A 25,059-nucleotide genomic window follows, 5' to 3' on the forward strand; every position below is an offset into this window, starting at 1 on the left:
ATGAAACTCCAGTTCCTTTAGTCTCTAAGACAACCACAGCATGAAAATAGGCCTTATTTTTGAGGCGTGTTTTCTGTTTAATATGTAATGTGATACCTTGTCATGCTGTGACAATGTGACAGATGGCATTTGCACTATAAAACTAAATTATCTTTTGTGCATAGCTACACAACAGCTAAATACAGTAACTCTGTACTGTATGCTGATTATTGCAGAGTGCAGATGTTTTAGAGATACTGCTATGTTTTAACTTGGCATCAAATGATTAATGATTTTATTTAATGTGCCTACCAAGATTTTCGTAGTGTTTCAGCACATAGTCTCGTATGTAAGGGTGTTTTTGGTAGAAGATAAATTTAGGGTTACAGACAACAGGATGTGAATTTATGTTGCATTGCAGATGTTTGTCTGGTACTTCCGCAAAACGGGTGACGAATACTCATGAATGATATTTTTCAAGTAAACTTGTGTATAGAGTTATATCTTACAGTCAACTGTTAAGTCCTGTGGTTGAAAGAAAATGAGGTGTAGCTGAGCTGTCAGTTCATTTTATTTTGCTTTTCAAACAGAATATTGGCTGCATGAAACTAAGGGCTACTGTAAATACTTAATGCTGAAGGAACTAATTTTTTCACCCTCCATACTTGAGGCATAGAACTCATGTTGGTGGTCTTCTGTGGTGCGGTTATACCCAAGAGTTTGTCCATGTTCAGGTAGCACAGACCTTTCAGACCATGGTGTGGGATGGTCAGTGCCCCTAGCTTTCTAACACTGCAGTTGAACCCCTTGCTTTCTTGCTTGAGTGACTTCAGCAAGTGATTGAAGTCACTTAAGACTTAGGTGACGTAAACTTTGACATCTGTGGCAGCACTCCTAAATGGGACAGTGCAAAAGCAAGAAAATAACTGATAGGTTGATTGATTTTTATTTTTTATGTTTTTAAAACAAAGCTTTCCTGTACAACTCCCAAAACTGCGCAGCTGAAGTTTGGACAGGCACATTACTCTAAGTAAACAAAGCTGTAGCTCTGTGCCTACGTATGTGCAATCTGTGCTATTGCATGCTCTCATAAATATCACTGTCATCCCGGCACGTTGAGGGTGCCGCTTTGATTAATCCACTTTTTAACTTCTTGTAACTTGTGTTTGTCTGTTTTGCCAATTGCCCTGGAAACAGCCTTTGTACCACCCCCAAGTGGTTCAGCTTGCAGGGATCAGGGAGGAACACAAGGAGAAGGGTCCTGCGGGGAGACAAACCAGTATCTCTTGGCAGTGGGAAGTGGGTGTCCCTGTGTGGTGAAGAAGCACCCAGGAACAGAGTATGTATTTCACGTGTAGCTGAGATCTGCAGTATGTCTCCCCTATGCAATGTGGGTATGCTGATGTTAGGTGCTCATCGCATAGAAAAAGCTGTGAATATGGTCATGTTGAAATTCCCCTTATTTAGGCCAGTTAATGCTTTTGATATCTCTGGCTTGTGTTTGTGTGGTGTTGACTGCTGATTTTTCTCACGTGATGGCTTTGTGGGCTGCCTCTCACTGTGAGAACTGATGGGAAATACAATTGCGTATCACTTTTCTGAAGCCTTAGGGCTGGGAAATAGTGAACTAAAATAGGTGTTGCTGTCTTGTAAGAACATGAAAATGTTCTTGCTCAGGTGCCTGGTTGTCATTAGAGTAAGTGATGTAGAAACAGTGTATTGGAAACATTGTCTAAGTCCTTTCACCCAACCACTGTGTTCAACTAAACATGTGACACTGAGATTTGTTCAGATGCTTCCCTTTGGTTTCTTGATCATTTAGTAACTTTAATAATGAAGAACATTCCAGTAATCGTAATCTCATCTATTCTTAAAACCAACTAACAACTAACCTCAAACGGTTACTTGCATTTTTTCCCTGTATTCCCTTATGTTGCGGCTTTCTGCTACTCTCTTCCTTCTCTGTTTTCGTCCTATGTATTTATACTTACATTGTGTTTTATTGTATTGGTGCATTCCCAGGTACTGTGACTTTGCATCATGTCTTCAGGTGCTCCCAAGACCTGCCCTGTACATGCCTGTCATCCATTTCTCCAAATGACCAGAGATGGGTTCAATCATGGCTTGAGCATACAATTGTAGATTGCTGCTAAAATTATGTGTGTGTATTGCCAAAAATGGTAAGGTTAGTGAATCTGTACCAATGTAAATTAAGTCCTGCCTGCACTGGAATAGTAAGTCTTACTTAGTAGGCTATTATGAGAAGCAATCTGCTTGAGTCAGTGCAGGCCCCCTGAAGTAAGCTCATTTAAGCAGATCTAACTGTTCTTTACACACACTGTTTTTTTGCGAAAGGGACGTGGCTGTTGCTGGAGAAAGCTCAGCAAGACATCTTCTCTATTAGCAACTACAGTCAAGCAGCAAAGGAGATAGTGAGCTGCAATGGGAACAAGATGGCGCATGCTCTGCAAAGGTTGTAAAGCTGTGATATCCGTATTCTGTCTGGATCATCCTGGAGGGTACAGTTCAGCTCATTGCAGAGCCCCTCCTGCATGTGAAAAAACAAACTTGTAGCCACAGACAGATTTGAAAACATTCAGTGTGTGTAAAGCAAATAAAGGGTGGTGATAGAAGTCTCTTCAACAATGACTCGGATGCAGAAGGCAGGAAGGACTTTTCTGCTTTCCCTGCTTTATAACAGTGCATGCAATGTTCACATTTGCTGCTTTTTCTCAATGCAGTTAGAAAGCTGATCAGTGGATAAGTGCAAAAATTTTTTTGTGTCTCCTTAAGCAGGATGTAACTAAAACTGCAGTTTGCTATCACAGCTTATATGGAAGTTTAAAAAAGAACACAGCAAAACTGTGAAGCTGACATTGCTGTGCCTAAGATACATTTTAGAAAGGATGTTAAGATCTCCATGATTCAGTTTTAAGCTACCTTTTTTTAATTACTAGGAATTAGTAATTGGCCTTTCTCTTAAAGTATCTAGCGTTGGTCAGTTAGAGCCAGGACAGTACATTCAAGGGACCATAGATGTCATTTGATATGTGAGTTCCTGTCTTTCTGACTTAATGAAATAATTCTCTATTACTGACTTGGTTAAAGCAGTGTTTATTCAGTGACTTTGAGCTGTTCAGTGTTTCAGTTCCTTTTAAACTTTGGCAGCAAGTATGTGATGCTTCACTCTCTATATAAATTACTATTTCACGTAAGTCATTTTAATATGTGAAATCCTACACTGACTTCTAATCCAAGTTGCTGTACTTTCAAATTTAATTTTTATGAGGTTTAGTTAAAAAAAAAATATTAAACAATCTAATTTGACTTTTAAAACAAACACTTTATATTACAGGGATAAAGTCTATTTTTATCAACCCTGATTTATTCTGCTTAGTTATTCAGGACTTACGGTTGATTGTGATTCCAGCTGCCAGGGGAGGAGGGAGTGAGAGCTAGGCCTGGGATGAGCCTAGTGGGCATGGGACAGGCAGCCACTGCCACCTCTTTGACAGCTGAGAATCTGCTTTGTCATGAGCAAAGCAGAATCTGCTCAGGCTTTGCCATTAGCCAGGGCTTGTGGCATAGTGATCTGCCTTGATCTGGTTGGAGGGCACAGCCATGGAAAAGCAGTAGAGAACTATTCGTCCCTTTGATTTTATTTGACTCTTGATGGCTTACTGGTTCCTCGACTGCTGGGTGCTCTCAAGTAGCCAGGGTTAAAGAGTGGGTCAGCTCTCCAGACTTTGCAAAAGAATATTTCCTTGCTTGGTTGCTCTTTCCTTTTTATATTTACTATTGCAGCACTTGTCTTTTAAGAAACTTGAATGCCTGCTGCTTCCAGTAGCTTGTTTGACTTTGGAGAGTCAAACTCTTGTGGATTGACATGTGCCAGACTGCTCCTGCAGTGCACCAGCAGATCTGTGTCCCATCAGCGGCACTGATTCTGGCTCATGGTGATTGGGGTGCATGAGTGTCACTTGGCACAACTGTGGGGTGCCCACACCATCCTGGGACTCCAGACTCTTTAGAGCTCTCAACAGATGCACAGAAAAGAATGTGGTTTTTATTGAAGTTAGAGCAGGAATGGCATTTGAAGAAAAAGGTATGTAGGGGCAAAGTGAACACGTTTGATATAAAAATAATTGAGCGGCAGTAAACTTTACAACAGCCTGCTTCAGCATGTGTTTGCTCTCCAGTGCTTGGAAGGAGGCTGTGGACTGTGGCTGTCTGTGCCTTTTATCACTTCAGAGTGGATTTTGCAATTGTGCTGGCCTTGAAAAACCTGTAGAACATGACACCATGCCCATTATTTATCAGTATCTCTCAGTTGTTTTATACCTCTGTTTTAGGATACTTGTTTTAGTTAGTTTCAGCTGACAATAGCTAACTTCAGTTATCAGCAATATTGCTGTGTTTTGGGATGGTGCTGGTTATGATGAATAGTAGTAGACCAACCAATATTTTTCCTTAAGGGACACAAATCATTCTTGTCTCCCAAGTGCACTGATGACTTGGCAGGGTGAAAGGATGAATAAAAATTGCCTTCCAAGTGCGTACAAGTTGACAGCCCAAGAGCTGATTTTCTTGACTCATATACTTCAGGTTGCTGGGTTTTACATATGGCAAGTCTCCAAAACAAATATTGCTTTTGGAAAAACCTAATCAAATCCTGCTATAAGAGTTAAGTTACTGAGTATCAGGCCTCAAATGAGATGCTTGATTTAGACTCCTCCAGAGTTCAAAAATTGTAAATTTTATCAGCAGTGGTTTCATGGAAAAATGCAAAGCAAAAGTTGAAGCTTTTTTTAGTTTTTTTGCCCCCCCCCCTTTTTTTTTTAAGTATAAACTTGGGCACTAGGGTGTCTAATGAGGGTAAAATCAGCATAGGAATATAGTCTATTCAATGTTTTCTAAAGGTCTCCTTCATTTCCATGGAAATGCTTTGAAGGGATGCTATCGCCTCGCATCGCATCATTGTGTTGCAGTACAAACCCTGTTGTGGTACCATGTGCTGATACTGAAGTCTGTATTATTTGTTAGGTCACAATTTGGGAGTTCTTTAATGGAAAGCAAGTATTGAAAAGTATTGAACAAAAAAGGAGTGAAAATGTAAATTGGGTCATTTCATGTCTCCCTGCCAGTTTTAGGCTGGCTAGTAAAGAGATTTTAATGCCAAAATTGGTGCTTAGTTTCAGCCTTTGCTTTGTGGGCTTTATATTAGGAAAAGAAAAATGGAACTACCAGTTCACTGCATCTTCCCCAGAAAACATTCCCAGAAAACAAATAAATGCCAAAATTGGTGCTTAGTTTCAGCCTTTGCTTTGTGGGCTTTATATTAGGAAAAGAAAAATGGAACTACCAGTTCACTGCATCTTCCCCAGAAAACATAATCCAGGCTTATGTTTTGTAGGTAGTATTGCTAAAACAGTGCATAAAAGCTGCAGCATGTGGCCACCATGTAGCCACTTCTGACTCCAAGCCAAGAGAAATTTGGTATAGTTCAGACTGAATAGGAGCAAACTTTGATGGGAAAAAGAAGAGAGTGATATGATGTAGCGATATGATGTAGACTTTGGATTAAGCTGTTTGAAAATGGGTAATCAAATCAGAGCAATTAGATTGGAATCTGAAAAGTTCGGAGCCCACTGGTAGAGAGTGCATTGCAGGCGGTTGTAGTGCCCAAGCGAGCAGTGAGTGGCTGGGCGGGGAGAGAGCATTTAACTGTGGCCAAGGTGCCTGGACTTGGAGCAGGCAGCTTGCCAAGGAAGGTGCCTTGCTGTTGCTTTGGTTATGCTTCAGTGTCTCTTTGAAGCTAGGCTTGGTTGAATGCTCAGTTATGCGATGGGTGAGTGCATTGATGGCTCTAAACAGTGATTTTCCAGAGAGCAGGCCTGAAATGGTGTAGTGCTGATGCAGCTGTGGTGGGAAGTTCTGAAATGCTGTTATAAGTAAGCATTTTTGGTTTAGCACTCTTACCAGCCTTGCCACTTGGGATATCTTGGAAGGCATTGGACCCCTCAAGGTTTTATGAGGTGCAATTATAGAAAGGGGGACTGAAATGGAAGAGAGAGGTACCAGTGTTTCTCTGAGGAAATAAAGCTGTGGAACAAATCTCTTTTTTTTTTTTAATGCCATTTGCAAGTATTTTGTTGGAGAGATGAGAAAGCATTCTCCTGGATAAAACTGCAGCTCCTCTGGTATATAAGTTTTTAAAATCCCAAGTAAATACTAAACTGATAAAATTGTTTGTAATTTCCCTCCCTGTCATCCCAGAGCCTACTGAAGAATATGTTACTGTTGTTTGTAAGAGTCATACTGTATTGTAGTTAGAATAAGCAAAATTTATTAAAGTTATGCTTGTTTAGGGCCCGGTGGTGTCTTCCATCTGTGTGACTCTGCTTGCTGTAATATTCCTCCAGAAGAGAAAAGGCACAAAAGGAAACCAGCTGTGGCAGACATTTTCCCTGCCTTGCGTACTTTTGCTGTCAGTCTGGAGTTTCTGTAGATGAGTGACACTTGGACAAAAGAGTTGAGAAATAGACGTTTGATGTTCACCCCTTCGGGATTGAGGATTTTTTTTGGTTTTGAAGGATCATAAATTGCAGTAGTTGGAAGCAGCAGAATGAAGAGCAAGATGATGACAAATTGGATCAAATGGCAGCTTAATTTTATATTAATCTACAGATAAATGCAAAAGATTCTCATCTATGCCAGTCTACAGGAGTTCTGTAAAACAGGCATGAGTCTGACTAAGCTGTGTACTTATTGAATGAGGGATGTGACAGGATTATAAATAGTATTGCAAAAGCACATAGTGTGGTTATTTGGGATCAAGGCCTTACAGTTAACCAAATCAGAACACACAGTCAGGCAGGTTTTTATCAGAGTACCTCTGTACAAAATCGATGTTATCAGTGCATCTCTTTGCAAGATGGTTGCATTGGGCGTAAGCTCTCTATTGTTAGTGTCACGTGTGACGTTTTATGAAATCCATTTGGCACTGTTAATGCAGGTTTTGAATATCGTGTACTACTTTGTCACTTTTGCAGGACTTCTCACTAATGGCCAATCTAAAGGATTAGGACCGGGATCAGAACAGCTGGAGAATGAGAAGGACGATGCATCGCAAGTGTCCTCAACAAGCAATGATGTTAGTTCTTCAGATTTTGAAGAAGGGCCCTCGAGGAAAAGGTCAGTAGTGCGTTATGATTAAAATATAGCCTTTCTGGTTTGTTCCTTTTTGCTGTAAGGTTGTGATTATGTTATCTGTAGGGTATGGCTGCACATACTGCCCTACCATAAACAGGTTTCCAGTATGGCTTCCTTCTAGTAACAGTGAAGGTATAGTAAATTTTGCTTCATCCATTGGTATAGATGGTCCTTCTTGTTGTTTGGGAAAGCATGAAAAGCAGTTATTTTTGTAGTAGATGATTACTAATTAAGTGCCTTAAGACTCTTTCCCCTCTTGCCCTCGCTTCTGCTCCCCCCAGCTTTGGCCTCTCAGGGATGTGTCAATACGTATGTGTGTAATTTCAAGAAAAGCATCGCTAAAGTAGTTAGTGTTGTTAGTTTTAATTTTCTGTGAACAAAACCATGTGAAGTTAAAAAGGGAAAAAGAAGAGAATAATACAGATGCTTCTGAGAAGAGAAGCTGTATGGTAAGGCAGTGTCGTAGGTATCGGTTGCAAAAGACTACTTTGAGATACTGCTGTAGCAAGTTACATCCTCTTTTCCTAGAAGCTGGTTATGTGGTCCTTGTTGAATTCTCAGGAGTACTAAATCTGCAAAATGTGGGTTAAAATTGTACGAATCTAGCCAATCCATTATAGAAAATATGCTGAGAATGCAAGAGGCTGGGAGTTGTCCTCTGTATGAAGTAAGAACTAAACCAGGCTGTCTGAAAAATGACATTTAAAAGAGAGAAACAGAAAAATGCTTTCTCAAGTCTTTTTCCTTCACACTTCTCGCATCCTTGTCCCAAGCCAAAATGAACCATAAAATGAAGTTCTCTCTCAAACAAAGGAAGTATTCCTACAAGCAAGTTTTCTACACAACCTCACGATTCCCCTAAGAAGCCTGATGGGGTGAGGAGAGTAGTGTTTTCCTGGAACCCCCTGTTCCTGTTCCCGCATCTGCCACCACTGGTCCCCACAACCTTTTTTACCCCCTGAGCAATAAACTCTGCCCTTTGAGCAAAAAAAGTCATATGCCCACTTAGCTCTCCCAGTGTATCAGGATAAAATCTGTGTTATCTTCCATACTGGTAGAAACGTAAGGCTTACTGCTGGTCAGGGGAAAAATATTTGTGTGTTTACTTTTGGCTTTATGAGATAAAATGGATGTTTGAAAATTATTTCTGCTTACAAATTCAGGTGATATCCACTGTAGGTGTGATTCTGGGAGACGGTGGTCATTGTTTCACACTACTGTTGCTTGCATGTTATTTTAAGGAATTTTTGCTGCCCTCTGCCTTTGCTTTGTCCCCATGTTCCTCAGCCATCTTGACACAACTGCTTGCAGAGCCACACCATGAGTAGGTTCTTGAGCTGGTTAGGATTAAAAATAATAGTGACTGGAAGATGGATTGAGGCTTTTTTTTTTGAGGGTTCTTTTGTTTTTAACCTGCATTAAACCATCTCTTGTTCCCAGCGCAGCTGCAGGAGCAGCCGCCAGTGTATTTGAGGGGACATCTCCTTCGTCTTGGGGCTGGCAAGGGCCAGAAGGGCATGTCCTTTTTGCTGTCCCTGTTTCTTGTGCTCTGTATGATCCAGCTTCAGAAATAAGTGGGATTGCTAAATCACTGGTCCCAAGAAACGGCATTTGAGTGTTGTGGGTGACATTATTTTTGAGGAATCCTTGCTAGTTTTTGGCTGTGGGAATTCAGACACTTGGGAAGCAGCTGGGTAGTTCAGGCCTAATAGCAGGGAACTTGGTGCCTTTGGTACTTTTCAGGTTAAAACAAACAAACAAAAAAACCCAAACAAAACCAAAACTACTCCAAAAAATGGAAACCAAGATGAAAGATATTTTTATGGCTTTTGTGGAAGCCAAGGCATCATTTCAGTTCTGCTTCATGCATCACTGAAATAATACTACGTTTCTTGCTGCAGTTGCTGTGGAGGAGAATGTTCCTGTTTTGTTTCCATTTACACCCGACACAGACTTTCATCTATTTTTTATTTTTCCTCCCCCAGCTTCCTCTTTGCAGAGAGACATCTTCTGGGCTCCTTCTCTTATGCTGCACTGCAACATGTTGAATGTTTTGATGTCATCTTCTTACTCCCTTTTAGTTTATTTTGTTTAGCTGAATATGTAATGCTTCCTCAATCCAGGCCATCTTGGCATCCTACATCCCGTGCCAGATATATTGGGTAGGCAAAGGATATGCAGGAGGATGAGGAGTAGGGATAAGACTGAAGTGGGATCTATGGGTTTGCTGCCTCAACTCTTCACAGTCAAACTTTTCAGTTGTCTGTTCACAGCTGTGTACACAACTAAAGGCACTCCTGTGCTAAAATACACGTTTGAACACTGTAACTTTAGCATGTACTTCATGCAGGCTTTTTTTCTCTCCACAAAACAAGTATTTGTCTTCTCAAAATATTGTGCTATATAGCTGGTTGTATATGCAGTGAAATGATTTTAGGGATTGGTGCATTTAGTGAAGCATTTATGTTTGGAACTTGCTCTATACAATACAGCAAGTTTTGAGTACCAGGTTTCCTGTAATGTTTGAATGGAGCATTATATGTCAGTTGCTATTCATTTTTTTACGGCTTGTGGGGTTTTGGTGGGATTTTTTTTGGGTGTATGGCAGGAATGTTTCTTTTGGAAACTTGAACTTGTCATCTTCTAGAGGAATAGGTCGTGTATTTCATACCAGTGATGGCAACAAAAAGAGTGCTAAGCAAGTAAACATAATAAATAAGGGTGGCTGTTGTAAGGGACCCCAGTTTGTTTAGTAGTTTAGGGCTCTGGTTTGACCTTACAGCTCTTCAGTGTGATGGCAGGCTGGTACTGTGGAGGTAAACAGTCTTCTTCTCGGTTTCTTCTTCCCTCCTCTTCCCAGCTGACATGTCTGGCAGTCTTCTGGCTGCTAGGCTGATCAGTTCAGTGGACTCATTTGACAGCATTCTCCTCCCTGCTAGAGCAGGTCACGTTATATAAATGGAATAGGGAGATAGGTGCATGCACGTGTGCAGCGTGTGTGTGGTTTTTAATTTGCATTACAGGTGATCCAGACTCTTACCATTTCAGAGGCAATTTGCGCAAGAGCCTGGATGAACAACAAGTTCTTTACTGTGAGGGTGGGGAGGCACTGGAATGGATTGCCCAAGGAAGTTGTGAACGCTCCATCCCTGGTGTGTGGTGCTCAAGGCTGGGTTGGAGAGAGCCTTGGGTGACATGGTTTAGTGGGAGGTGTCCCTGCCCATGGCAGATGGGGTTGGAACTAGATGATCTTAAGGTCCTTTCCAACCCTAACTATTCTATGATTCTATGATTGTAAGTGCCAGTTCTCATAGCAAGCTGAGCGTAGATGAGTTTGTTACCAGTTAGCATTGCCTTGTGGTCTTACTATGGCAGCTATCCCTGATGCAGAGTTTCCTCTGGTCAAAACTAGGCAGTAGATGCTCCCAGCAAGTTACTGGTCATAGGACTTGGGTGTAGACCTATAGGTGCTGACAGGCATCTGTGGGGGAGGGTAAACCCCTACCAGTCTGCCTGTTGACCCTTTAAGAGACTACTGCCACGTATTCCGTATTTCACACATACATGCCAAGATGCATAACACAACAGTAGAGCTCCCAAAGCAAGCACTGCTTCAGGTTTATCACATCTATTTTTCAATTTTGTTCAGTTTCAACCCGTTTCATAGTAACATAGCTTGATTGAAGAGCTACACGTGCCATAAAGAAAGGATCGTGATGGGAGGAAAGAGATTGCAGTTCTCGTAAAGGTATGCTGATTTAAAATGCTGCAGGTTTTTTTTTCAGAAACTTGTGTAGATATTGTGCTTGATGGACCAGGCTTTTGAACATGGTGGCCTGGTGCTGTTTAGTTTCAAATGGCTTCAACCAGTCTGTGGGTACTTTGTCAGTAATTAACACCATTTCTCTCTGGAGGAGGCTTCCTACACAGCCAGGTTTGCAGCCAATGGGTAAAGTCACAGCTCCATTTCTTTTTAAGTGTAGCATTTTAGATTGCAACAGAAATCATGGAACAGTATTAAAAAGTATGCAGTCTGCCTTTTGTCCTGCTGCAGGTTTCAGCTTTTTTAGCTTGGTGGTGGTAAGGAGGAAAAGAAGTACATGTAAGGCTTTGCCTCCGCAAATCTCCGGATCAGTCAAAAAATTGTAAGCCCTGCTTACAGAATAAATGGCATTTGGGGGGAGATTGGCAGTGGTAGTAGTGGCAGGTGCAGGACTTCAAAATGCTCAGATTTGTTTGAGTTTACATTTGAAGAATAGAAAATGCTTTCTTTGATCTGAGCTGTGTGTTTTACTAGTGATGAGGTCTGGAGGGAAGCAGGGGGTTAATCCTGAGTAGTAAATATTACTTTCAGCCAGTAAAGAGGTGTCAGCGTTATTCCAACGTTTGGCGAAAGCTACGTATTCAAATATTTCACTGAATCTGTTGTGTAATGGGTTGCTGTCTAATTCCCATGTAAGTGAAGGCAGCTGCTGGTTTGTTCTGTGCTTTTGAGAAGGATGAACAGAACGGTTGGTATACAGGCTTTATGAACTATGAGGTTAGGTGGTATTCACCAAGTAAAGATCATGCATTTCAAAACCCAGGAAAAAGGTAACTCCTGAAGAAATGTAACTGCAGTGTAGCTGCATGTCTCCAATTTCCAGCTATGATTCTCAGTTGAGAGGGTCAATAGCTAACAGGCCAAATGTGTTTGGCTGCTGTGCTGGATGCTTGTACATATTTACGGGCAACTTTTAAGACTACAGCCATTGGCAATGAATAACAGTGGGCAGAGACAGCTCTATGTTTTGCAGCAACAGCTGCTCACCTTACCCAAGAAGAGACATGTGCAGAGCAGACTTGATATGACAGTATGTTAATTTTCAGTGGTAGTAGGCTATTGCTGGCTTCCTGTTACTAATCAGGTGGCTACTCCTCTACATGGCCCCCTTCCTAGAAATGCACACAGGGAATTGCCAAATGCATAAATGTGTTTATCTTCTATTGTATTGTAAAGTTCTATTGATAGAAGACTGTGAGAAGTGGGAGGAGGTTGACTGATTTTAGAAGTCATTAAGCTTTATATTTTTGGAGTTTAAATTAATGTTAGAATATTTTCTTTGTTAAGGGGTTTGTTTAGTTTTAGAATTCCCCCGCTAACAGGAGCAAGAGAATGGATGGAGGTTTTCTCCCTGGCCCAAGGGTGTGCGCAATTCCTGGGAGAAGACACACAGTACAGTTCTGCCACAGGGGAGGTTGCTGGCCGCAGGAGAACGGGACAACACAGTGGGGAGCAGTACCATTTGAAGCTGCCACAGCTAGATTGGCCAGAAATTGCTTATTAGGAATCTTCTGAGGCCTTTAATTAATACAGCAGCTAACAGTCTCAAGCACGTGACCACGAGAAGTGTGGCTGTGGGCTACAGCAAGGCCAGTCTGTGGGATGTGCTTTTGCCCCTCGCCTTGTGCTGACTCCCTGCTGCCTGCTCCATTTTACTGTTTGTCTCTTTTAAACATTTTTGGAGGAGGAGGCGAGTACCTAGGTCTCCTTTGGCTGATGGCTGCACAGCTGCTAGCTGGCAGAGCTGTATTGCACCTTCAGCACAAAAAAAAAGCTAGTTGAGGGTGGGCAAGCTTCTGCATATTAGGTAAGCTGCTAATTTAAGTGGTTTCTTTAGAGATACATCCTTTTCAACTTGAGTTACAAAAGACTTGCAGCAGAGCTGTCAATAGATTGAGGGGACTCAGTTTGGTTTCTTTTTTCCTTTTTTATTTTAATCAAATTGTTTTTCTAGTTAATAATGAACAGCCTTTTTAGCACTAGACTTTGCACCTTCTATGCAAGACATAAAAGAAGGTCAGTCCCGTTCCCACGTATCTAAGCTTGCAAGGGATTTCTACTCTGTATTGTAGGTGATGGAGAGAACAGTATATGTGACTCAGGTGTGAAAGCAGGAAATGCTCATAATAGCAAAGTGTTTTTCCAGGACCTTTTATAGTGAATAGTATTTTCACTAATTAAAACACTATATAATGTATTTATGTTCAGTTGTTGCCTGCCACCTCAAAATATAATCCCACTTATCAACCAGGTGCTATTTCTAATTTCAGTAGGCTATGCAAATCTATACTCCTTTTTTGTTTATGAATAACTACATTTATCCACAATAAAACCGAAATGGCAGTAAGATTTATGTATAATAATTTTGATTTTTATTTTTTTACCCCCCTCTGGAAGTTCTGATATGAGTAGAATATATTTTTAGTGCAGCACATTTATATTTTAATAACAAGTCTTATAAACAAAACAATAATAGTCCATTGGAGTGGATTTGCATGGGAATAGTAAAAAGACAAATTACCTGCTTTATAAAGCAAGTCAAGGAGATCATGATTATTCTATGTAGTTTGAAAGGGAAAAAAAAGGTGTTTAATGGTCTTTCAGTATTTTCATAAGGAATAAAAAGAGATTGTTGACATGGATTTTTCTATCTGACAGGCAAAGATATAACAAGGTACAGGAATCTGGGATTAAAGTAGTTTTGTGGGTAGACAGCTATGTAAACAGCTTGTCCAAGTAGTGACTTAATAATTCTGAAGGTACACTTTATAGCAGTTGAGAAGTGTTAAGCAATGTCCAAATCAAACGCACTTATCCTCAACTGACATTCTCTTCAGAAGTCAGAGTTGCAGGAAGAGGTCTTCAGGAGCTTGAGCTTGGGCTCATCCCCTGAGAGACCCAAGGGAACTTCCAAAGCTAGATCAGACGTATGCAGTTGTTTCTGCAGTTCTGTTTATGGCAAATGCTCTTTCAGCTGCTTGGATAACCCATCCCTACTGTCATTCACTTTATTCATACGTCTCATACCTGCATATGACAGGCCAGATGTCGACTGCCTAAATACCAGGAGAGGTTGCTCTGAACTGATGTAGGAAATAATTCACTCTGTACTGAAAGACATTTTTTCCAATCAAATTTGTGTGTCGGTGTAAAAGAGGGGTTTTTTTGTGCACATAAGCTATAGTCTGTGTAAGACTCCAGACTGATGTTTGGGTTAACATAACTGTTTGCTACATCTGGTTTCTTCTGTCATTTCCACATGCATCTGTGCTGTTGCTTGGCCTTAGCTTACCTTAATGTTACAGTTTGGCTACTGACTGATGGCTCAGCCCAGTGCCCATACTGCTGCCACTGAGATCTGGAGTAGAAGAGCCAGCTCTGATCTGATCCTTTTTAGAACCTTGACTTTGTGCCTCTCTGAAAGTTATGTTCCTGTTACTGTCCTGCCCAAAGAGTAAGGCATTTATGAACAATCTGCTTAGGTGACATTTCAAAAAGGTTGATATTAAAAATATTTGCCATTGAGGACTGTCTCTGGACAACTAGTGAGTGTTTTTTCTTCTCAAAAGTCCCTTATTACTGCAGAAGAAATGTTGTATGTAGTGGACATTCCCAGGGATCTTGTCGTGTCAGCAGAGATGGACTCATTGCTGTGTAGATGTTTCTGCTGCTGCTGCAAAGCCAGGCTGCCTTGTCCTCAACAGTGGAAACATGGATAACTTGAAATACATATGTTTTTTTGCTTCAGGTCTGTTACCCTCCCTGGTTCCTCCCTGAATCCTCACCAAATAAAAATATTTGGCCCCATGAGATCCCCTACAGCTTTCTTTGCTAACTCACAGTTTCTATGATCCTTGTAGCATGGGGGGGGGGGGTGTGGGGGGTGGGGTGGGAAGGGGAGGGAGAGAGATGGAACCCAAACATTCACACATATTGCAAACACGTGTCTTTCCACTTATTACTCCATTCATAATTTCCCAGATTTAATTTAAAATTCAAAACAGGAAGAAATAAAAGCATATAATTGTATTTTGAAGATCACAGCAATGCTATGTTTTGGGTTTTGTTTTTTTTTTTTTTTTTTGTTAGGTTATCTTGAAGAATGGGATTCTATTTTAAAATCTTGATTCCTAGAAATTAGCCATCGTAGTATGTGCAGTGGCTTTATTTTTTTTTTTTAAAGAAGAGATTGCTTAATGAGAAAACATTCAGCACCATCAAGTATGGATAAGATTTCAAAATTAAATGAAGCAGACTCAGTTTCTTACATAAAATAGAATTTGAGCTTAAAGGGATGTCAAAAGATAAAAATAATTGTAGCAAGAATAAAAGGCTAAGAATGGAAATGCAGAAACCTGTTCCTGAAATAAAAGGCTGTAATATTTGGCAGTAAGTAGTTTGCTGAGACTAAACTTAGTAGCAATTTTATGAAGTAAGGCTGCTTTTTAGTGGTCTTTTGAAGGATTAGGAAACAAAGGATATGGGAAGAGAAGCAAAATCTAAAGATTCTTGATATTTTCTACTTTGTAGTAATAGTGGGCTCCTAATCTTTTAATTCAGTCTAACATTTGCAATGTAAGGCTGATTTGCAAAGAAAATTTTTCATTTTGTTGTGGTAGGCTGGGCATGATTCAGTGGGCTGCATTGCTGTAGCTCCTCCAGTCTTCAGACAAGAGCCCCAAAGATCCTTCTGCTAAATGCCATAAGACCTAGTTCATGTTGTAATTAATATTTAAGCAAACTAGTGATGGAAGCATCTAGTTTCTTTTATATGGACATTTAGAGGAGACCTACCATGGGCTGTTTACATACAGCATGTAGACAAGGTCCTTAGGGACATGGTTTAGTGGTGGACTTGGCAGTCCTTGGGTAATGGTTGAACTTGATCTTGAACCTCTCTTCCAACCTAGTTGATTCTATGATTTCTGCTATACTTCTGACCCAAGCGTTTTGTGTATGTGTGCTGAGTAAAAAGTTAGCCTGGGTGGGAATAATGTTGTCCTGTGTGCTCTGTGAAGACAGCAATATTGAAACAAACAGCTCCATTCCAATATTTTAAAGTGGAAGTATATCCAAACATTGAGTTTTAAATATATTTGGGTTTTTTTTAATGGCATTTTTATATGTATTTGAAGTTTGTATTTATACTGTATGCTGGTTTGGCATACGCTAAACTATAGGAAATCTTATTCTGTATTTATTCCTGTTAATGATGTCCACAACACGTGACTGAAAGGAATATGTTCTTGACACGTTCTTTGCAAATGGCAGGCTGAGCATGCGCTATGCTGATTCACCAAAACTGACCACACTGCAGGTGTTGTTATGGGTCAGATCACAGCACTTGTCCCAAGGAGGGAGTGGGTCTCAAGACTCCCAGATGGATGCAAGAGGTGTGGGGTTGTGTGAGCACTGGTCAGAAATAGGGCAGTCCTCGTCACCAGCACTGAGGCTCGGGAGTGAAAGCTACCTCTGAACTTAACTTGAAATACACAGATCTTTTTTTATGGTATCTTCTCTGGAGTGTTCTCCAGTCTCTTCACAGATCTTTTTTACAGTAAGTGTCATCTCTGGAACCTTCTTAGCTCTCTTGTGTTGATAAAAACGTCACAGGCATTCTACATATATGGCCTAGCTTATGTTGGTATAGTGCTCTTCCTTTATTTTCTTCCATTGCTGCATCCAGTAGCAAAGGGTTTCCTGAGAGAAGCTAACTTTTTTTTCTGTCTTAACTTGAACATTTGGGTTTTTTACTGTTTTAATGGTATGTTTATTTTTAAGTAATTTGTGCAGTAATGGGAAGGTCATCATGTTTTGATTTTATACTTTCCTTCTTTGCCCTTCTCCCTTGGTATTTATTCTTGGCTCTGATTTAAATAAGCTTAAGGGATCACTGACCATGTGGCAAATTATTTGCAAGTTTGGCTTTTTTTCCCCCCTCTGTTTTTGTTCTTTTCATTTTCTATTATACTCTATTTTCACTCGTAGCATCCTTCTTTTGGCTTTCAGACAAGTTCTCCCCTGAGTTTCTTAGTGGGTAGCTACTATGGAGATGACTGTCCACTCTTCCTCTTCTCCTCCCTTACCCTCCTTTTCTGGAGCTCCTGCAGCTGTTGCTTGTCTTTTCAATGAAGTCAGTAGATTCTGTATAGACCTTGTGTCTAATATCTTTTCAGTTGCAACATGTCATTTGCCTGCCACACTTTCACTTTCATGAAATCCTGTAGATATTTGTTCATCTGAATGAAAAATTTGGGGTATGAGTAGTGAGTGAGGAGATCCCTAGTTAAAAGGGTCATTCCTGGAGCTATTATCGGATTTGATCTTTCTTCACAGTTGAAGGGCTGTTCATTGGAGTCATAATTCCACAAAATGAATTAACTGGGACCGCGTGTGTGTGTATGTATGCTGAGTGTCTAGGATAGCTTTTAGAATTTATTTATTTTAAATGGCAGCTTTTGGAATTCAATATAAACATTCTGGTGGAAGTTAAAATTTCTCTGATGAAGAAATGAAAACTTGAGACAACACATCATTAGCCTTTTAAGTCTGAGAGAATTTTCTTTGCACCTCATCATAATTTTGATAGCTCTTTATACAGCTTTATATATTCCAGCTTTAACAGAGAAACGTGGATGTTTGAGTAGGCCACTATTCTGCAACAGATAGGATTTTTTTCCTTTGCTGTTTTGGAACTCGTTATCTTGGGGATGTGTTGTTTCACTTGATGATAGTGGTTTGCTGAATTGACTTAGGGATTTGAATTGTGCTCTCCAACCACAACTACCTGGCAAACGGGACATGCCACCCCAAAAACCAGTGTAGCTGCACTGGAGTTTTAGTGAGCACTTGTTTCTTATTGTAGCTGCATCTTCAGAGGGTCTTACTCTTTCTCTAGGGAGATCTTGCCCTTGGTGATTATGAATTGCAATGTTGCAGTGTTTTCCTTTGGCTTGATGTGTTCTGTCATCTGTGGCTTTCCGAAGACAGGAGCCTACTGAGAAGTCCCTCTGTTTTACAACTGCATAAATACCCTGCCTTGGGCTGTTGGTCAGATAGTGCAAATCACTTTGCCCAAAGACACCACTTTGCCCTCCTGTTGAGAGCATTGGGTTGAAATTACAGGCTAATGGCCTGCTATGGAGTGAGGGTATGTATACATGATAAGGAGGAGCATGTTTCTCCTGACCCTATTTGTGCTGGCTCTGGCACAGTTTGCCACCTAGCAAAAGCAAAGGCAGATGGCTTTCTGCTAGGTTAGTGGGTCTGGTCTCAGGGACAGATCCCCTGGCCACATCAGCAAGTGCAGCATAGGTGGACAGGGCGAGGAGGATGAAGAACACCCTGATCAGTTCAACCCTGTCAGGTAATGTTGGTCTTGGGTGTAAATCTAAGCAAGCAAACATCTTATCTTGTGTGGTTGTTCCTCTTCCCTTGGGAGATGAGGGAGAGACTCTGAAACCCTTTGCTTTTTGTCTTCTGTGCTCTTTTATAATGCCTTAGATTATTCCTGGCTCTGTGACAATTTGTTCTGCAAGTTGTCAAGCAAAATGTGTATTTAAAAATAAATTACTCTAAAATTTTAATCAACTCTTTTTTTAGAAGGGAGTCTCATGTTTTTCTTTTGCATACGTCTAGTTTGCTGTGAAAGTGAGCAGCTGGGACTTTCTTGATTACTTCTATTTTTAGTGTCATCTTCTTTACACCTGCACATTGAAAATCACAAAGTTTTCTTAACAGGTATTGAGAAATCTTTCAACCCCCTGACTCTTAGGTCAGAAGCCTGAAACCAAGCTGGCCTGTTAATTGCAGTATTTTGCGTGCTTGGGCTTGTTATGCTTGTTTTACGCTAGAGAAATTGACCACTATTGATTTTTTCCTGAAATCTAGTTCATCCCAGCCAGTTAATTCGTCAGAGAACAAGACGACAAACCAGGTGTGGCACAATTTCTGAGAACCTTGCTTTTATGTCTCTAGACCTATGAACTCCTCTCATTACCTGAAAATGAGATTGTAAGTATTGAATCATACCTAAGCAAATGTTACCATGCAATCAGGGTTTTTATCAGTTTTGTTCCATTTCTGTTTTGTAGAAATCTCGTTAAATTTACTCTTGATACACGTGCTACATGCCCTACCAGCTGTAGGATATTTAATTACTTCCAGTTTCCATATGGACTTCAAAATATACTTTAAAGGTGAATCAGATGAGAAATGGAAAAACAGAGAAGATAGCATTTGAGTAAAGGCCACGCTATTCTTATCAGGAGAATTAACTGGAGTAAATCAGGAAAAGGACACATGAAAATAAGGTTGTTTCTTCCTTGAAGCTTACAGTTGCAGGATCCTACTAGAATGTGAATTCAAGCATTTGTTCCTCTTCATGCAGTAAATCCACACTCTTAGTAGCCTGTATGTACAGGAGAGGGATCATGCATATTCAGATTCTTGCCATACCGTGTGTCCTTGCACATTGCTTAATATCTGTATCTCTCTCCCATCTTCAAAATTACTTGGCAGATTTTGAGGAATTTAAGATTTGGAGTAGTATTTGTTTATTGTTTTGAAGATTAAAGTTGAATTATTTATATCTGTTTTATTTATATGTATGTATTTTTGGATATATATATATTTATGTCTCCACATCCTTGTTCTGAAATTAAATTAACATAGATACTCATAAGTAAACAAAAAAGAAATTATCTCCGTGAATGAAGATTTTGAGTGTTTTATCAGCCCAACTGCATTCAAATCCATTTTTAAATTACAAGAGTTAACTTCTGGATCCTCTGACAGGCAGTGATTGTTTGTTATTGATTTCAGTGAGTCAGATGTTTTCCTAAGATGTCTGCAGGCTGAAGAATGCTATAAATAAGTGCCCCTGGTTTTGGCTGTACTTGGAGTAGCCCTGCTTAATATCCTTCTGTTTTCCAGATTCTTTAGTGAAGAGTCTTGTTTGTTTTCCTTTTCAGTTATGTTGTTCTGTGTATGCTTGAGTTCTATACCACAGAATGAGCCATAAGAAAGTGATGGCATGTATTCTCTGCATGCATTTCCTCAGGCTCTTACCTGGCTTGTGTCAGCTTGTTGCCTCTGAAATTGGTCAGTGTGAACTCTGAGAAATTGTTTATTGAATGGATGGCTGCCCATCTGGGACTCATACTGGCAGAGAAAGATGTCCACTCACAGCATTGTTTGTTCAAGGCCCTTTGCACATGGTGTGTATTACTGTTGAAGGTCCTACATCATAGAATCACAGAATGATTTGAGTTGGAAGGGGCCTTAGAAATCACCTAGTTCCAACTCCCCTGCAGGGACAGCTTCCACTAGACCAGGTTGCTCAAAGCCCTGTCCAGCCTGGCCTTGAACTTTCTGGAGAGGGCATGCATTTTCCTTTGTCTGCCTTTTAACACCAACATACTAATAGAAGCTTTTCTTGTTGCCCGTGACATCCCTGGCCAGATTGAATTCTGCTGGAGCTTTAGCTTTCCTGAGCTGACCCTTGTCTGCTCAGACAATTTCTCTGTTTTCCTCCCAGGCTGCCTGTCCTTGCTTGCACCTTCTGTAGGCTTCAATGCAGGAACATCGCATCATTTCCTCTGAAGCTATAGGTTATGTGAAGGGTTACTAATTCAGTGGGTGTGTAAAGAGTATATGCCACTCATAGTAAAAATGGAATAATCTCTCCTTTACATTTTTATTTGGTGTTGGGGTAATTCAATGAAAATAGCCCAGATAACAAAAGTACCTTGTGTTTCCTAAACCCAGCTGTGTTCCTCTTATTTCAGTCATGGAAACTTCCAAATATGGAGCTTTACTCCAAATTATGGTCATTATTTTCAGCTGCTTAGTTACATCTTCTTGAGCACTGTTTCGCCATCCCTTACACCGAAACTGTCCAGTGTCAGGAAATTTAACTGCTTAGCTGTTTGGTGTGTGTCTTTCTTTGGTGTTACATGCTGTCTTCAGATCAAGGCTTCAGATTGATTTGCTTCTCTATTGGGTTTCTACATACTGTTCAAAGCCCTCTGCCAGCCTGGGGATGCAGCTGTATGCTAATTTCCCGGTTTCTACAAAACAATGACAGGTCACTGCTGAAATACTTGTTCTTCTTGTCATGGAGGAAGTTTCTGGTGTGGGATGGGCAAGAAAGGCAGGGTCTGGGCCTGCTGCTGTTTCTTGTTCTTCTCAGCTCTTGGAGAGGAAGATCCTTTTCTGAGGCAGAGCTCTGATGTTATTAGAAATGCAGCTCTCACATCATTACTTTTAGGTTTTAACATAAAAAAGGCAAGTTAAAAGGGAATTTGTTAGAAGTTCTTGTTACTCTGTCTTATAAAAGGAAGTGTGAATGTAATCTTCATAAACCGTATCTTCATATAAAAAATTTTAACAGCTCTTTGGGATGAAGTAGGGTTTCATATGAGGACAGAACACAGTATTTCAGTATCCGGGCAGATTTCCAGATGCTAATACTGTCTGGTTGTTCTGATCTCTCCTGTTTTCTGGGTGTGCTTTTTTTTTTTTTCCCCAAGACTCTTCTCATTGCTCAGGAACATGTCTTTTAGAACTTGACATTCCAAACTTAAAAAGCAAACCAACAAAACCTTCTTTAAGTGGAGGTTAGAGGAGAGGCACACATTCAGGAATCCTTTTTCTTCTATTATAAAATAAAATACCCTGTTAAGTCAGGCACCTTTTATTTGGGTGGGAAATTATGGGAAACTTTCTACCAGTGTGCTTCCAGAAGAAAAAATAATTTTTCTACCGGAAAGTAGTAGTGCAAAGGTAGTGTATATGCAGAGATTTGCTTCCCCACTTGCCCCATTAATGTTGTGTTTTACTTTAGATACCCAGGAGGCAGGGCTTCAAGGATATGTGTTGAAGATGCAGGGCAGTGTTATTAATTGTACCAAATAAAATGTAGGAAGAATAAAGTCTTTTCTTGTCTTCCTAGACTTTTTTCCCCCAGTATTAATTAATAAGGGTAGCAGAGTCTCTTTTGCTTTTTCCACTCATGTTCTTGTTTTTAATGTAGCATGAAGTATGTTTTGTTCTTTTGAGGGCCTACTGTAATTTTAAATGAAAAGCAGCAAACCCTTTAGTCCTTTCTACAGAAATTCATTTTCTGTTTGTATTCCTCTCTGTGCTACTTTAGTGATCATTAGACAGTCCAGGATGCGTGAATGAGTTGTTGACTTTTCTGCTTTGTTTTCTTCCTTGTTTGTTCCCTACTCTGCTGTTTCTTTGGACCATCTCAACCCTTTCTACTGAAGTGTTTTTCTGCTAAGGTTTTATTCAACAGGATCTGCGTGGTCTCCCAATATAAGCCTTAATGAAAACAAATGTTTGCGGCATTTCCTGAACATTAGGTGAGCTGCTATCTTTAATTACGAAGGCCTTGGAGATGGAGGAGAAAACCCACTGGTCTCATTTGCCGCATTGGCAACAATGGTTCCTAGGACTGTTTGTGCTCAGTTCTTTCAGTGCTCTCTGCTTTGCAGACAAGTGAGACTTTCTAGGCACTTGAATACAGTTTATTCTATCAATTAAAAAAGAACAAAACAAAACCTGTCTCTTACATTGCTTAAATACCTATTAAGCCCATGAACGGAATACTAATTTAGGTGGTTCTGTATAATGAGCTCTAAATTTCTGAGTCATGTCGGCAATGGAACCTTTTAACTAGAACGTGGAAAACCCCACAAAAAACCTAATGTCAGTCTCAGTTCCTTAATTATTTTAATGAGTGTAGAAATGAAAAGCTCCAAAGCATTGTGTCACAGTGGTTATTTCCCAGATTGAATATCAGAGGGAGTATTTATGAAAATTTTCAGCTTTGTTGCTGGTGTGAATGAAGCACGGAGCAGGAGGGTCTGAGTGCTGGTAGTGCTCAACGCCAGCAGCACATCTCAGCAGCTGATAAGTCCTTGAAAGTTCCTCAATGGGATGAGATGGCTTTTTGTGTCCACTCTTCCCCCTCGCTTTTTTTTCTCCCCTTCCCCTCGCTTTATATGTATGCCAACACGTGTAAACCAGTGTCTTTTAGCTGGTGCAGAAAGTGGCTGTTGCAGCACAGAGCTAGCATCTGAGGTGCATATGTGAGAGTCGTTTACCTCTGCATGGGTGTCGCTTTGCATTCATGTGGATTTTAATTAGGCGATGCACTGATGCTACCTGCTGCACTGATGCACTACCTACATTTCAAAACATGGATGTTACTTGAGTGTTGTTTATTCTTCCTTTAATACACCCACGAGTTACTTGATTTTGCTACACAGTCCCTGCAGAAGATGCTGCTGAGTGCACACTGACAGCAGCTCCCCCTGCGTCGCAGAAAGCGGTCTGCTCATTCCTCTGGAAGATGCTACTGTAGAATGCAGTGCAGTGCCTTGCCGTGTCTGCTGGGGGATTGCTGCTCTGTTAGGAGGGCTGCATTATAAAGTTGGGTATTTCAAGGGCAGCATTTGGCATTACTTAATGATATGTGAAACATACCTTAATGCATTTATAATTGCTTTAAATTTTCCAGCCTCACACAAAGAACATCCCACAGCGTGAGCTTCATTTTCTCCATAGACTGTATTATTTGATAATGTGCTCATTTACACTAGGGAGAGAAAAATAAAGGCAGGGAACTTTGAGAAATGCCAGCTAATAAAATATAAGACAGTTGTATTTTCTGATAAACAATGAACATAGTGTAACTGGTGATGCTTTAACAGGCATCTTGTGGTACTGATGAGAACAAACCACTTACTGACGTCTGCAGCAGCCAGCCCCTGAGAGCTCTCCTGGGCCACGTGTTAGAATTGATGAAGTTCCCATTATGAAAGTTGGCGTTTTTAAAGGGTTTGGTGTTGTGCTTCTCCCCTCCTCCTTAAGGGACTTTATTTTTTCTTGCAGATTTGTATCCCTTACAGGAAATAAGGGAATAGCTGCTCTTTTCTTGGAGATGGTATTAAAAGCGATAGCTATTTCTTTTAGATAGCTGATTGCTTGAGCCATCTGAAGCCCCCACTGATAACAGTTACTCCATCTGCGCTGCTCTGGAACAGCATTTTGCATGCTGTAGACCCTTGCTGTCTCTCCTGAAGAGTCCTCGTTCTCCACTGCATCCCACCACACGACGCAGAAACAACTCGTGTTTCCCCAGGTCATGAATGTCTTCTGCTTCATGAGCAAATTTGCTTCAGTATCACAGCTCCTGCATCGAATTGCTCTTAGCACTTGGCATGCTTGGGTTTAGCCCACATTTATTTTGTAACTGCTGTTACCCTACTCTGTTATGAAGCTGATTAATTCAGCTTTCTTATTTATACTGCTACTTCCACAGTGTTTGTAGACCAGTATTTTTTTCCCCCGGAGTTATTTCTGAGATTCTATAAATTCAGGTGCCAAAGTTTTCCTTTATATTTCTTGTCTAGAAGCATGACAAGTTGAGGAAGGGAAGATTAGCACTTTGTTTTATAGTAGTGTTCAAATGATTCATTTAAATAACGATGAACCCTAGCTTTTGGCACATCCCATTTTCATCACAGCTGTCTAGATCAGGAAGATTGTTCTGGGTCAACTGTAACTGCTCCAAGGGCTGTGCTTTGTACATGATTTTTCTTCACTAAACGGAATGGGGAGCATTGAAATATTGACAGAAAATACTGAAATACGTGTAGAGAGTTCCCTGCTATCTGCTGAGAGGGGGCTGTAGAGGAAGAGCTGCCCTGACTTGTTGCTTCTCTCATACAACCCAGGGAACCTCCTGGCCACTGTGTGGGGACTCACACTTCAGATCATCTCAGCCTCTCTTGGCTTGTTGATAGCTCAGTATCTCCACTTCACCCCCCTCCACCAGCTGATTTTTGCCTTGAAACCTCCTTTCTTCAGGGAAGTGATTGTATGTAATAATTGGCTGCTAAATCCTTCTAAAGGTACTGCTCAGTACAATTGTTAATTTGACACTCCTAATGCTGGGTGAAGATGACAACAGCTGCTTTGTTTTGCATCTGCACTTTGAGCTTGACGGCACTCCACTGGTTTCATTTGGATTA

At 40.6% G+C, this 25,059-nt stretch overlaps 1 protein-coding gene across 6 annotated transcripts in view; it reads left to right on the top strand.

Moving 5' to 3' along the window:
• Positions 1-25,059, top strand: part of JARID2 (jumonji and AT-rich interaction domain containing 2) — a 218,544-nt gene that overhangs the window by 115,430 nt on the left and 78,055 nt on the right. For all 6 annotated transcript variants that reach the window (XM_080609914.1, XM_080609911.1, XM_080609912.1 and 3 more), the window contains one exon: positions 7,032-7,173. In XM_080609914.1, the coding sequence (XP_080466040.1) occupies positions 7,032-7,173 (142 nt within the window). The remainder of the gene's footprint in view (positions 1-7,031; positions 7,174-25,059) is intronic.

Source organism: Psittacula echo, assembly GCF_963264785.1.
Source record: "Psittacula echo genome assembly, chromosome: 2".
NCBI classification, from domain to species: domain Eukaryota; kingdom Metazoa; phylum Chordata; class Aves; order Psittaciformes; family Psittacidae; genus Psittacula; species Psittacula echo.